This window comes from Penaeus japonicus, unplaced genomic scaffold, assembly GCF_977035675.1.
Source record: "Penaeus japonicus unplaced genomic scaffold, GWHDUDI00000001_assembly GWHDUDI00000030, whole genome shotgun sequence".
Lineage (NCBI taxonomy): Eukaryota > Metazoa > Arthropoda > Malacostraca > Decapoda > Penaeidae > Penaeus > Penaeus japonicus.
In genome coordinates, this window is record NW_028234432.1 from 26066105 (window position 1) to 26078604 (window position 12500).

General features: G+C 37.2%; 2 protein-coding genes across 7 annotated transcripts in view; one reads left to right on the forward strand and one right to left on the reverse strand.

Annotated features, from left to right (window-relative positions):
- Positions 1-12500, forward strand: part of LOC122251510 (uncharacterized) — a 526911-nt gene that overhangs the window by 7348 nt on the left and 507063 nt on the right. The window lies entirely within an intron of this gene.
- Positions 571-12500, reverse strand: part of LOC122251509 (protein-L-isoaspartate O-methyltransferase domain-containing protein 1) — a 21649-nt gene continuing 9719 nt past the window's right edge. For all 6 annotated transcript variants that reach the window (XM_043013509.2, XM_043013510.2, XM_043013511.2 and 3 more), the window contains exons 2-7: positions 10771-11222; positions 8391-8484; positions 7864-7998; positions 7373-7476; positions 5900-6053; positions 571-4417 (exon numbers count right to left, since the gene is read on the reverse strand). In XM_043013509.2, the coding sequence (XP_042869443.2) occupies positions 3264-4417; positions 5900-6053; positions 7373-7476; positions 7864-7998; positions 8391-8484; positions 10771-10983 (1854 nt within the window). In that variant the 5' untranslated portion in view covers positions 10984-11222 and the 3' untranslated portion in view covers positions 571-3263. The remainder of the gene's footprint in view (positions 4418-5899; positions 6054-7372; positions 7477-7863; positions 7999-8390; positions 8485-10770; positions 11223-12500) is intronic.

A 12500-nucleotide genomic window follows, 5' to 3' on the forward strand; every position in this document is an offset into this window, starting at 1 on the left:
TGCTGGTTAGCATTTCCTTGTTATAACTTGTACATATGTAATGAGGTTTGGGATATTACAAAAAAAGTTATAATAATTCGGTGAAAAAAGTGACAGAATTTTCTTCTTTCTTTCGTTATAGCTCTGATATATGGTCAGGATGTAAATATTACAATAATTAAATACATTATATTCTCCAAATAATTTGGAGTATATAATTTTCTACATCAAATGCCATTATCACATTTCATATATATGTATAATATACATGTATAAATAAAAGCACATGTATAATAAGGTAATGTTATGATGGAAACAAATTATGAAAGATTTTCCTCCCATACATATCATAAATATTACTTCCATTTTTGTGAAATAGAACTGATTCAACCTTCAAACTAACTCCAGTGTTAATGCTCTCAACATCTATGTGAGTGGTCTGTACAGCTTCAACACACTTTGAGCAACTTTAGTTCTTTCTTGAACTAGGTTTTCAACTATCTCCAAATCACAGCTCCTATGGTGGATATTTCTGCTAAAAAAAATAAGAAGAATGAAAAAAAAGGAATTCTGGTTTAACAAAACAAAAAGGAAATTCAGCTTTGGTTTATTCAAAATTATATCACTTGACTAATAGTGAAAATTGATTCCACTAAACCACTACATGTTTAATTCATCACTTCATATAAACTTGTTTCCAAAAACAGAAGTTAATGTATTCATCACCAAAAATGAAACAAGGCATTTCTGATTGGGGGATGGGGGGTGAAGAGGAGGAGGAAAATACATGAAAAAGAAAACAATTTTTAAACCTGTTACATGGTCTGGAATGCTACAACTGAAAACGGAGAGAAATAGGACACGCATAAGAAGGATAATAAGCAAAAATAACAAACACATTTTTACATCGGTCTACCTCCTAACTGCAGAGACGAGGTCAGCTTCCAGCCTCACAACTAGTCAGGGAAGTCAGCGTGTGTGCTTATACAACGTGTGCACACAATAAGTGGACACTTTGAATAAAGATGTATTAGTAAAAGTACTGAAAGTGTGCAAGCACGAGAGAAAGGGAGAATTAATGTGGAAAGTGTGGAGAGGCAGGAAGAGAGAGAAGGGGGTGGGGGGTGGGGGGTCAGCTGAGATATTAGTGATCACAAAGTGGAGGGAGGGAAAACAAAGAATCCGAAGAGAAGAGGGACAGACAGAGAAGAAAAGCACGAAGGATGACGGGTGCGTGGTAGAATGAGAGAAAGATGCAAGGAGAGAGAGAGAGAGTAAATTACCAAGCAGAATCATTTGCTTCACTCTGACTTTGATATTTACTTCATTCTTTTTTTTCAAATTTCTTTTTAGTCAGTTTTAGTTTAACATTTTTTACAACTGTCTTGCTGAAAAAGTCGCCTAGGATGCAATAAGAGCAATTTTTGCATTCCTGTGGCAGCAAGATAAATGAGTATTGCCCTTTTGAAAGTTTTTATTGTCATTAACAATTTTCCATTTTGGCATGACAGCAAATCATTTTTAAAAGTAACAAAAAAATAAAATAAAATAAAATAAAAATAAAATAAAATAAAATTATCAAAATAATAATTATGATTAAACAATATGAATATCAGACGACTTTGTGTGTTTGGAATGGTGTCTCAAGTACATAATTGTGCTTGGTTGAATGGTTGCAGTTTCAGAAAAGTGTCTTGAGAAAACGTCCACAAATATCGGCAGAATTTGCTATATGGATACAAGAGAGCATAACAAATGTATTTAAATATATTGTTGATTAGTATTATTGTATATATATTTTTTTTTACTTTTATTTACTAATCTTATTTTACTTATTAATAAGTATATATATATATATATAATATATATGTAGGGTTGCAAATTGGCTGGCTTATTGGAGGCAACATAATATCCAACTCTGAATACCCTAATCGATCAAGATTACTGAATATGCAATGAAAAACATGTGGCTATAAAGTATATGCTAATGTGTTTGTATTTCTTCGATTCTTGGACAATCACAAAAAAGAAGCTTGTTAATGTAGCATTCACTTGACCCGAGGTATGTCAGTAGCTCTTCTATATAAGACTTCTTATTTAAGTCAAGCTCCGTTAACTTGGTCTTGAAACAATGCCCAAAGGTGCCTGAGCAATCTCTTCGATCAAAGACTCAACTATTGGACTGACATGACGGTCAACAAAGAAACACCTCTCAGCACTGTAAATGCCAGATATGTTGAAAGTGGTTAATACTTTTGCGACAGATTCAATGCTGATCCTATACACACGTTCCTCTGAAGGAGATAGTGGGTTCGTTAGATATGAAATGCCCAGGACAGCCATATCGTGTTCAAATGTTCAAAAATATCTTCCTGGTGAGCAAGTAAATAAGTAATTTCCTTTTTACAATTAATGCATTTATGGAAAATAAACTCACACTATCAATTATATATACTGCCAAACTACAATAAAAAATCTATCACATGGGAATTATAATCAAGAGTAAACACTTCTCTAACTCTGATACACAAAAATCTTTGCAATCTCCTGTTATTGTGACACTCTTACTCTATAACACAACATTCTACACTTTTTTTTACTTTTTTTTCTTTTTTTCTGGCATTGAAAACAATAAACAAATAATGTCTTACACTTGTTTGATTCATTACAAGGTGCTTCCTGATAGCATGTTTTTTGGGGGGAGTCACTTCACAAACTGTTTATATATGTTGTATAAAAATAGTTATTTTTTGACGACGGAATTCGGACCTTCCTTTTGCCTTTAAACTTTACAGCTGCTTACCTCCTAGAAAATGTCTAATATTATTCAGGTTTCTTTGTGTTCTTGATCCTTTTTTTTTTTCTTTCTTTTTTTCATTTTTGCCTAATATCTACCAATAAGGGACTTGGATAAAATGCTGTTCTTTGCAACATTTGCCCTTTTCCTCACTTCTGTATCAGATAAAGCATCATGCAAGAAATCATTCCTCAGACACTCAAGTCATTACACATATTAATGCTTTATCTACTATACAATAACAAAAAAGCAAAAGTAGGTCATAAAACATGCAGTTACATAACCCACTTATGTGGGATCTGCATTCTGTAATTGCACTGGCTTATTACCTTTAAATGTGACACTTGCTAGGTCCATCCACTGTTTATATACTTTCCTCCAAAATTTGTGTATTGTAGAATATGTAAATACATCTGGAAGATAGGTACTAGGAGTAATAGGACTCAGTTTATCTTATTCAGTAGAGGGAGTTGTTCACAAATCAATCTTACAATTCCCTATGGTAATTCAGGTACAACTTAAGGGCTTGAGGAAGTGGCAACAGAGATATCTTCTCTCTCATCAGAGTTGAGTAAGACTCGACAGGGGATGGAGGACTATCAGACGCCTCATTTTCTTCTGGTCCCTCCTTAGTCTCGTCATCTTCCTTTCTGTGCTTCCACTGTCCCCTACAGTCTCTTCCGCCTGGATATGGATCATCTGCGTCGAGGAGGCGTGTCACTTTGGTCCTTGGGGGCGAGTTGTCGGAATAATCAGAATCTGTAGAATCAATGTCCATGTCAATGTCTTCGTCACCTGCGTCAGATTCTGAACTTGGTCCCTTCCCATTTTCTATTTCGTCACCTACACCACTGTCAAATTTCTCACGTTTTTTATTGGATTTTACGGACGTCGCCGGTGTAGAAGTCATAGGGATTGGATCAGACTGCGGCATTGTTAGGACTGAGGTTGATGAACCTTCTTGTGTCTCTGCACTTTCTCCTCCTTTTACTACTACTCCTCCTTCCTCCACCTCCTCCTCCTCCTCCTCTTCTTCTTCTTCTTCAACCCCAGCTTCCTTACGACTCTTGTCTTTTAAGAACGACATCCTGGTTAAGCCACCAAATAGTTCCTGTTCCTTGTTCATCTTCCCATTACCTGGAGAGCTTGGAGTATCATCAACTTCATCCTCTTCTTCTTCTTCATCTTCCTCCTCATCCTCTTCCTCCTCTTGTTCTTCCTCTTTGAGCCCATCCACATCCTCATCCCTTTCGTCGTCGTCATTCTGTCTAGCCTCATTCCCCTCATTCTCCCTCTCTAACCTCCTCTGCCCCGCTAGACTGCGGGCTAACTCAATCACAGCAGATATTTGATTCGCAGTGTGCCGCTGAGCAACGTACAGTGTGTCTCTGTCGTCCCTGTCTTCAGGCTCGTCATCTGACATCATCCTTGGATCGTCGTCTGACTCATAAAAGGGCACGGGAGGGGCATAGGGTACAACGATGCGGCAAATCTGTCGGCGGTCACGACTCCTCTGCTGTCTTTGTACTGGTCTGTTTGCAGCGGTCACCAGATTTGGATGTTCTCTCTCGATATTGCTTCGTAATATTGAGCGAAGTTCCTGACGACAGATTTCCTGAAGATCCATAAGCTCTGCAGCAGCTGATGGCAAGAAAACCACATAAGAAAAAATATATGCACAACCATTGCTTCAAATACATTGTATCAATATCAAATATCATTGTTTTAAATATTTCATCCCAAGATCAAAAATCTAAATAGTACATCTATGAATGAAAATTCAGAATATATTTCAGGATGTTAGAATAGCACTTAAAATGAAAGATGGAAATCATTTTAAGTTCATCATTTAGTTATATAACACTAAATGCTTACATTGGTCAGGAAATGCTAGTTGTAATGTCTAAGCACCCACTAACCATACTTAATGTATTCTGGCTCAAGCTCACTTGTTGGTGTGTTTATCACAATTCCCTATTTTTACACAATATTTAAAATTGGATTGAAATTAACATAAAATAACACTGATATTTAACCCTTTTTTCAGCCGGGAAAAAAAAAAAAAAAAAAAAAAAAATCTTAACCCATTCACGCCGGGGCTATTCTGGCTCTAAATGGTCGGAATGGCGGGGTTTTCAAAAGCATAAGCCTAACGCCTTGGAATTCTCGGGGGCACTAGCCGTGAGTAAGCGTTGTAAGCCCACTCACCCGACGTGCCAGCCTTGACCAAATATCTCGTCACCGGCATCGGACCCAAAAACCACTGAATGATATAGCAAATCAACCGGCGCAAATGGCTCAAAAGAATACTTATACTTCATGTGTGAAATATGTGGTTTGCTTGAGATAATGAGGGGGGGGTGGGGAAAGTGTAAAGTTGTATACTAGTATGGTGTTTACCATAATATAAACATTAGAAAAAGATAATAACATTAATTTCCTCATATATTATTCATGATACTAAAACTTACCTACAGAGACATTCCCATTAATAACAGATGCTTGTAATACTTTAATTCTCAAGACATAAGTGATATGCTTCTAAAAAGCATATTTTGAATAGATTGCTTAAAATGGAACTATTATAGTCTTGCATATCACTAAGATAAAATGTATGACCTTAATCAGATCAAAGAACTCTTAACCAATTCGCTCCAGATAATGTGATATCACATCATGGGAATGTTTCCCTCCTGTCGGATGACATCCTATCACGTCATGATCTCTCCATCTAAAGGCATGTTTTACATAGTTATGTTTGTATATACTTGTCATAATAATGAAAAAAAAATAAAAATAAATAAAAACCACCTCTCATTACCCTGTAGAATAGGGTGGGTCAAAAGTGCTCTGAGAGGCACAGTAGGAGTGATCTCACGCTTGTTATCTTCACTGCAGGAGCGGCATTAGGCAAGTAATACCCCTGTTAAGGATGGGTTAAAATACCATTCCTCTTTGTAATCCAATTATGATAATCACTAGTGCAACAAATACAATCTGCTTCACAAAAATATTCCTCTTCTTACTGCCATAGCTCAGGTGTGCCTCGGAAAGATACAGTGTTTATAGCATATTGCCACTACTACCTAAAATATTGTGTATAACAAAAAAAAAGTAGCTTACGGAGGTTCACTGTAGATGGTGGGTGACTGGAGTCTGGCATGACGAGTGATGAAAATGAAACTGGCAGCAGGGACACCACTTCCCATGTGCTTGGTCCTGTACGTGTAATCTTCACCAACTGGTCATTCAGTGGCATGACTAATATTCCTCCTTCCTGTAAGTACAATGTCCTGCATCAGGAGAAAGCCACCTGTCTGGATAATTCATTTAATGGAGTATAGATTCTGACTTGAGATTTTGCTTCACTAAATGTAAAAAAAATACTCACTGCCTACTAGTGCCTACTAAAAAAAAAAACTTGTTTGAAGTAAAATAAAAACAAAAGGCTTCCTGAATCACCAGTAAGAGGGGCCTAAAATCACAGCTACACTGGTCTTCCAGAACTCAAAAACCACATTCAGGTCAGGGATTTTTACCCTTTTGGCAAGAACACACTAACGATCTGAGGAGAACTAGTTTAAATGAAACAATGAGAGGAAATGAAGGAAAAAACACAAATAGACTGAACAAATAGAGTGTAAAAGCCTTCCAGCACATTTGTCAGTTTTCCTGCTTTATTTCCCTTTGTTGTTTTGTTGAACCTCATTTAGCATGAATCCTTCACTGGAGAACTAAGGAAGGCCGAGCTACAGCATTCTTTGCCTGGAGTTTGCAATGGTAATAAATAACTTTACTCAAGAGCATTATTGTTTTTCATCAGATAAAAAACAAAACTAAAAAAATGTGGCCATCAAGACAATCATGGTGTCCATTCGCACTACATTTTTGAACATCAAATTTTAAAGAATGGATAAATAAAAAATGATGCTATGAGTACTCTATAGTCTTCTTACTTGATTTTCTTCTAACTGTTGACTGCTCTCTTTTATCTTAATTCTTGTTATGTACTGAATTTCTATAAAAAAAAATTGGAATGAGATTGGAACCCTTGGTACCAGGTCAAATAATTAAAGAATAATAATAATAAACTTAATAAAAAAAAAAAAAGGCTTTTCATAAAATTACTTGTAAAGGTTTAGTGACCACAATCTTTGATAGGGATGTTCAAAGTCTGAATTGCATATAAATGGTAAAAACATCTTCAATCATGAATATTCAAAATTGATTCTGTGGGCATTTTTTTTTTCTCTCCCTTTGTACAAATTTTTTAAAATGACTCATAAAAGCCAAGTACTTGATCATTTCTTTGCTATCAGACCAAAATAAATGACATGCATATAGATTGTCATGTATAAATTTGTGCCTTTTACAAATTTCAGAAACCATAAAACTCACCTTTCAAAAAACTGCCAAGAAAGGTCTTAACATTATTAAATTTCCCTTTCTACGAATGGAACATCTATATATTGCTAATTGCCTTCTTGTGTTTCTATATCATGTATTGATCTATAAATTGTTAAGAGCTAGCCGAGATGGTAAGTGACATTCATCTTTTTTACTCTAGACATTAGTGTGGCTAAGGCTGCGACTCACATTTATAAGTCCTTTCATATAGTTTTCATGACTTTCTGGACAAGAGGCTCCACAATATACTCGATCATATAGGCGCATATCAGGCGGCAGGCATAAACAATTACCTGAAAGAAAAATCATTATCATAGCAGCTGATTTTAATATATACAGCTCTGAAACATATCCAGACATATACAACCATGAAAAGAAAAGAAAAAGAATTGAAAAAGAAAGAAAGACAGAGAGAAAGAGAGGAAATGAAAAAGAAAGAAAGAAAGAATGAAAAAAGGAGACACACACACGTGTATATTGCAAGTAATTTCAGATCATAAATACGAAAATCCAAATACAACAGCTTTAGGAACAACTTGGACATTAGAACTCTGAATTAATATCATGTAATTTGCCCCCTAAAAGGAAATTCAAGCAGCTCAAAAATTCTGATGGTTTACTCAAACCGACAAGGAAAGATAACCTTACATAACCTTATTTCAGGAACAGCACTTACTTACCCTGCACGAACTGTGGATCACAAAATGTAAATGCATCTATTGCTGCTGAATGCTTCTTGAAATTTTCCAGACGTTCTTGCCCGTAATTAACAACATCTGCATGAAGTTCCACTCCATGGTTGATTCCATAGGGACCTACTCATATAAAAAAAAAAATAATAATGAATAAAATGGAAAAACAAAAAACATATTAGAACATGCATTATCATTCCTAAATATCTTTCTACTTTCTCTTTTATTCATATACATATACTGTATCTATTTTATCAAGCTATATTCATACATCTACTGGTATTGTGATTCCTTTATAACTGCCACAGTGGCATTTATACATGCGTATTCATCTATTAACACCTAAACAAACCTAAAAACATGACACACTGGGCAGGGACAGAACCCAGAAATACATTCTTTCGCCATCTATCCACTCATCTACGTTCCATCCATTAGATTAGTCATAAAATTGAGTAAGTCACATCATCCTCGGCTCTCCATCAAGAATCACCTTTTGCAGTGGCTGTTCTTACCCAAAATGAGACCAGCCATGGTGGAGAGGTAGCCAGTGCCAGACCCCAGGTTGAGGAAGGATTGCCCGGGTGCCAGCTGCAGGCCCTCCATTACCTGATGGAGAGAGAGATGGAGAAGGCATAATATAAACGAATCCTTGGACTAAGGGTAAATATCATAAGGCACAAGTGATAGAAAAAAGTTAATCGGCAGTGACACACAGCATTATTGCATTATTTCTTTTCACTGAATTCTCTCGCATTAATAATCATAATAATCATAATAATAGTAATAAAAAGAGATAAAGAGTTAAAAAGAAAGCGAGAGAGAGATATTACCATGACCTATGCACAGAATATCACCCTTTGAAAAAATGGCCTAGAATATGTAATAGTGGTTTTAGCGTATGGAGTATTTTCTGGGTGTTTTAGGCTGTGATACTAACTACAGAGTATAGGAATCTATATGTCATGTAATGTCTGTCCTGTCTGTCTGTATGCCATAGAGAAAGAAACAAACTTAGGTAAACTACCAAACAGCATATTCGGATCTATACTGTTATTAATTTAGCTGGAAATTTCTATCCTGAGCCTGTACACATATTCCAGTCTACAATCGTTAGAATTATAATAATAATAATTCATAAGAATACACTTAGAATATATTAAAATAAGCACAAAAATCACTCTGATTACATACATATATACATGATGTCAAGAGCATTTTTGACTCTATGTGAGGTGTATAAGGTGCTACTGCTAGTTTGTCAGTTTTGCCGAGTGGCACTAGGTGTAAGGAGGAGGTGTGTGTATAATTATAAAGAAGCTTTTCTTTTCTTTATCTTAATTAAGAAAATATATCACCAAACTTCATATTTCCTCTTCCATAAATTTGTGATAGTGATGTTACACTGAGTGTACAGCATATATTCTACTTGTATGGAGACTAAAAGACTAAACTAAAGGTATTACGAAACACACAAAAAAGAGGTTTTCAATGCTCAACTGTATAAATGACCAGTAGCTTTGCAGAAAAAGCAGTTGTGGGGAAAAGTGCAAGTAGCCCTCATACCAGCAACCCTTATGAATGCTAGCCTCACATCAATTACATAGGCCCATTGGCAAGAGTGGCAACCCCCTATGCCGGGCCTATGCAATATTGCATCGGGAACGTCACACTGGTGTGTCGCCCCGTCATCAGGCATTTAGCCGTTTCATACGGGTGTGACACACCATCATCATTGGGTTAAGTACTAATTGTGTGTGATATTTTCCACTTTCTTTAATAAGTCACAAGTATCATAATAAAATTCAAAACTGTCATATAGAGCCAAAAAACTAATTTAAAAATCGAAACTGTTTGGAATTCCAATATTAACCATATATGGGTATGTTTCACATGTATTCCATGTTATCATCTAGAACACCACATTCCTGTGAAGAGACTGCATCACATGGCTATTCTTTGATGAAATTCTTTATTCAATTAACTGACAATATATTCATGACCTTCAGCTTACAATTTCCTAATTACCTGCAGGGGTAATATCATGATGTGATATTATGTCATGGGAATATTTCACTTCCACCAGATGACGTCCTATCACATCATGATCTCTCCCTTTAAATACAAGTTTTACATGATTATATGTCTATAGTCATTACAGTTGCGCTTTTATACACACATTTTTCTTGACTTGTAAAAAAAATAAATAAAAAAGAAGAAAAAATATAAAAAACATCTCTGATCATCCCTTTGAATTGGACGGGATATATTTTGTGCTTGGAGGCTGCTTGCGCTTGTTATCTTCCCACAGCATTAGGGAAATATGTACCCTGGCACGAATGGATTTACAAGGTGAAATCCAACCCAAAGAGTGCTTAACACTTCACTCTTTTTACTTTTCTATGGCTGGTGATGTGATGTTATGATTTTTTTTTTTTTTTTTTTTCGTGTTTGTGATGACTTTACCCATCTACATAGACAAATTAACAGAATTATAAAATTGTGGTTCTTATTCATTGGTGGTAGTAATGGCTGTCATTACCTATTTCGTACTTTAAGTTACTCCTGCCTAGGGTGACGCAAAAGCACTTATGAACATTAATGAAATATATGATAATGTAAATAAGGAAAGCCAGTGAAACTGTATCAACCCCTAAATGATCTGCATGCGAATTTTAGTCATGCTCGGGTCAAGACATGCTCTAAGAAGTCAGAAAATGATTGTAATGTTTTCAAGTATCATAATGTAGATAAGGTACAATTCAAAAATTAAAACTTTTCTTTAGTGCAGATTGAATTACAATAGATACAAGAGTTTGTTTAGCGCATATCTGGGTGCACTAATCCATATGAGGTTGGTTAAAACACTTCTGTACTGAGAGATATAAATCTTACCTTTGCATAAATGCATGGCGCTGAGAGGTGTAAGTTCCCCTTCTTCCACGCATTGTCCCGATATGCCAGCTCACGGTTTTCAGAGGTGAAATAGTCTCCGCGGTCTACTGCCCTGAAGACTCGCTCAAGGAGAGGCGTGCGGATGTAGTTGGCTGCCTTGAGGTTGTCGACCAGCTCATCATTGTCAACACCAGCACTCACAGCTCCTCCCATCTTGGTCCTTGCAGTTGGCACTCTACACACAAACTTTTCCCGTTCTTATTGCTCTACGATAGCTTTGTCCATTCTTGCTATGCAGATTTCACAAACACACTTCCATCCACTTGCCTGTAAGTCCCTTTTTGCAATAATGTGTGGATTTTAGAAGGCAGCAATATCATTAATGAGACATTGTTATTTCGTCAGTCAGACCAGTGCTGTTCTACGTCCAACAGAATTTGTCACAACATCACCTGCAACATAGATATGTAAAAAAGTCAATAAAAAAGCTTCCTTTTTATTACAAGACCTTATCTCTCATAACAACCACTCCCCCCGCCCCCCCAAAAAAAAAAATAAAATCTATATTATCCCTTTCCCGACAATCAGAATAAGAAGAGGAGGAGGGGAAAGGAGAGGAAGATGTAGAAGAAGAGGTTGAAGTGGTGGATGAAAGAGAAGGAGGAGGAGGAGGAAAAAGAAGAAGGGGGAGGATGAATGAGAAGATGGGAGAGGAGGAAAGAGGAGGAGGAGGAGGAGGGCAAAGAAGGAGGATAAAGAAGGAGGAAAGAGAAGGAAGAGAAGGAGGAGGAAAGAGAAAGAGGAGGAGGAAAGAGAAAGAGGAGGAGGAAAGAGAAGAAGGGGGAGGAGGAAAGAGAAGAAGGGGGAGGAGGAAAGAGAAGAAGGGGGAGGAGGAAAGAGAAGAAGGGGGAGGAGGAAAGAGAAGAAGGGGGAGGAGGAAAGAGAAGAAGGGAGAGGAGGAAAGAGGAGGAGGAGGAGGAGGAAAGAGGAGGAGGAGGAGGAAAGAGAAAGAGGAGGATGAGGAGGAAAGAGAAAGAGGAGAAGGAGGAAAGAGAAAGAGGAGAAGGAGGAAAGAGAAAGAGAAGGAGGAGGAAAGAGAAAGAGGAGAGGGAGAAAAGAGAAAGAGGAGAAGGAGGAAAGAGAAAGAGAAGAGGGAGAAAAGAGAAAGAGGAGAAGGAGGAAAGAGAAAGAGAAGGAGGAGGAAAGAGAAAGAGAAGGAGGAGGAAAGAGAAAGAGGAGAGGGAGAAAAGAGAAAGAGGAGAGGGAGAAAAGAGAAAGAGGAGAGGGAGAAAATAGAAGAATGAGGAGGAGGAAAGAGAAGAGGAGGAGGAAAGAGAAGAGGAGGAGGAAAGAGAAGAGGAGGAGGAGAGAGAAGAGGAGGAGGAAAGAGAAGAGGAGGAGGAAAGAGAAGAGGAGGAGGAAAGAGAAGAGGAGGAGGAAAGAGAAGAGGAGGAGGAGAGAGAAGAGGAGGAGGAAAGAGAAGAGGAGGAGGAAAGAGAAGAGGAGGAGGAAAGAGAAGAGGAGGAGGAAAGAGAAGAAGGAGGAGGAGGAAAGAGAAGAAGGAGGAGGAGGAAAGAGAAGAAGGGGAGGAAGAGAAAGAGAAAAAGGGGAAGGAGAGAAAGAGAAGAAGGCGAAGGAGAGAAAGAGAAGAAGGGGAAGGAGAGAAAGAAGAAGGGGGAGGAGGAAGAGAAGAAGGGAGGAGGAGAAAGAGAAGAAAGGGGAGAAAGAGG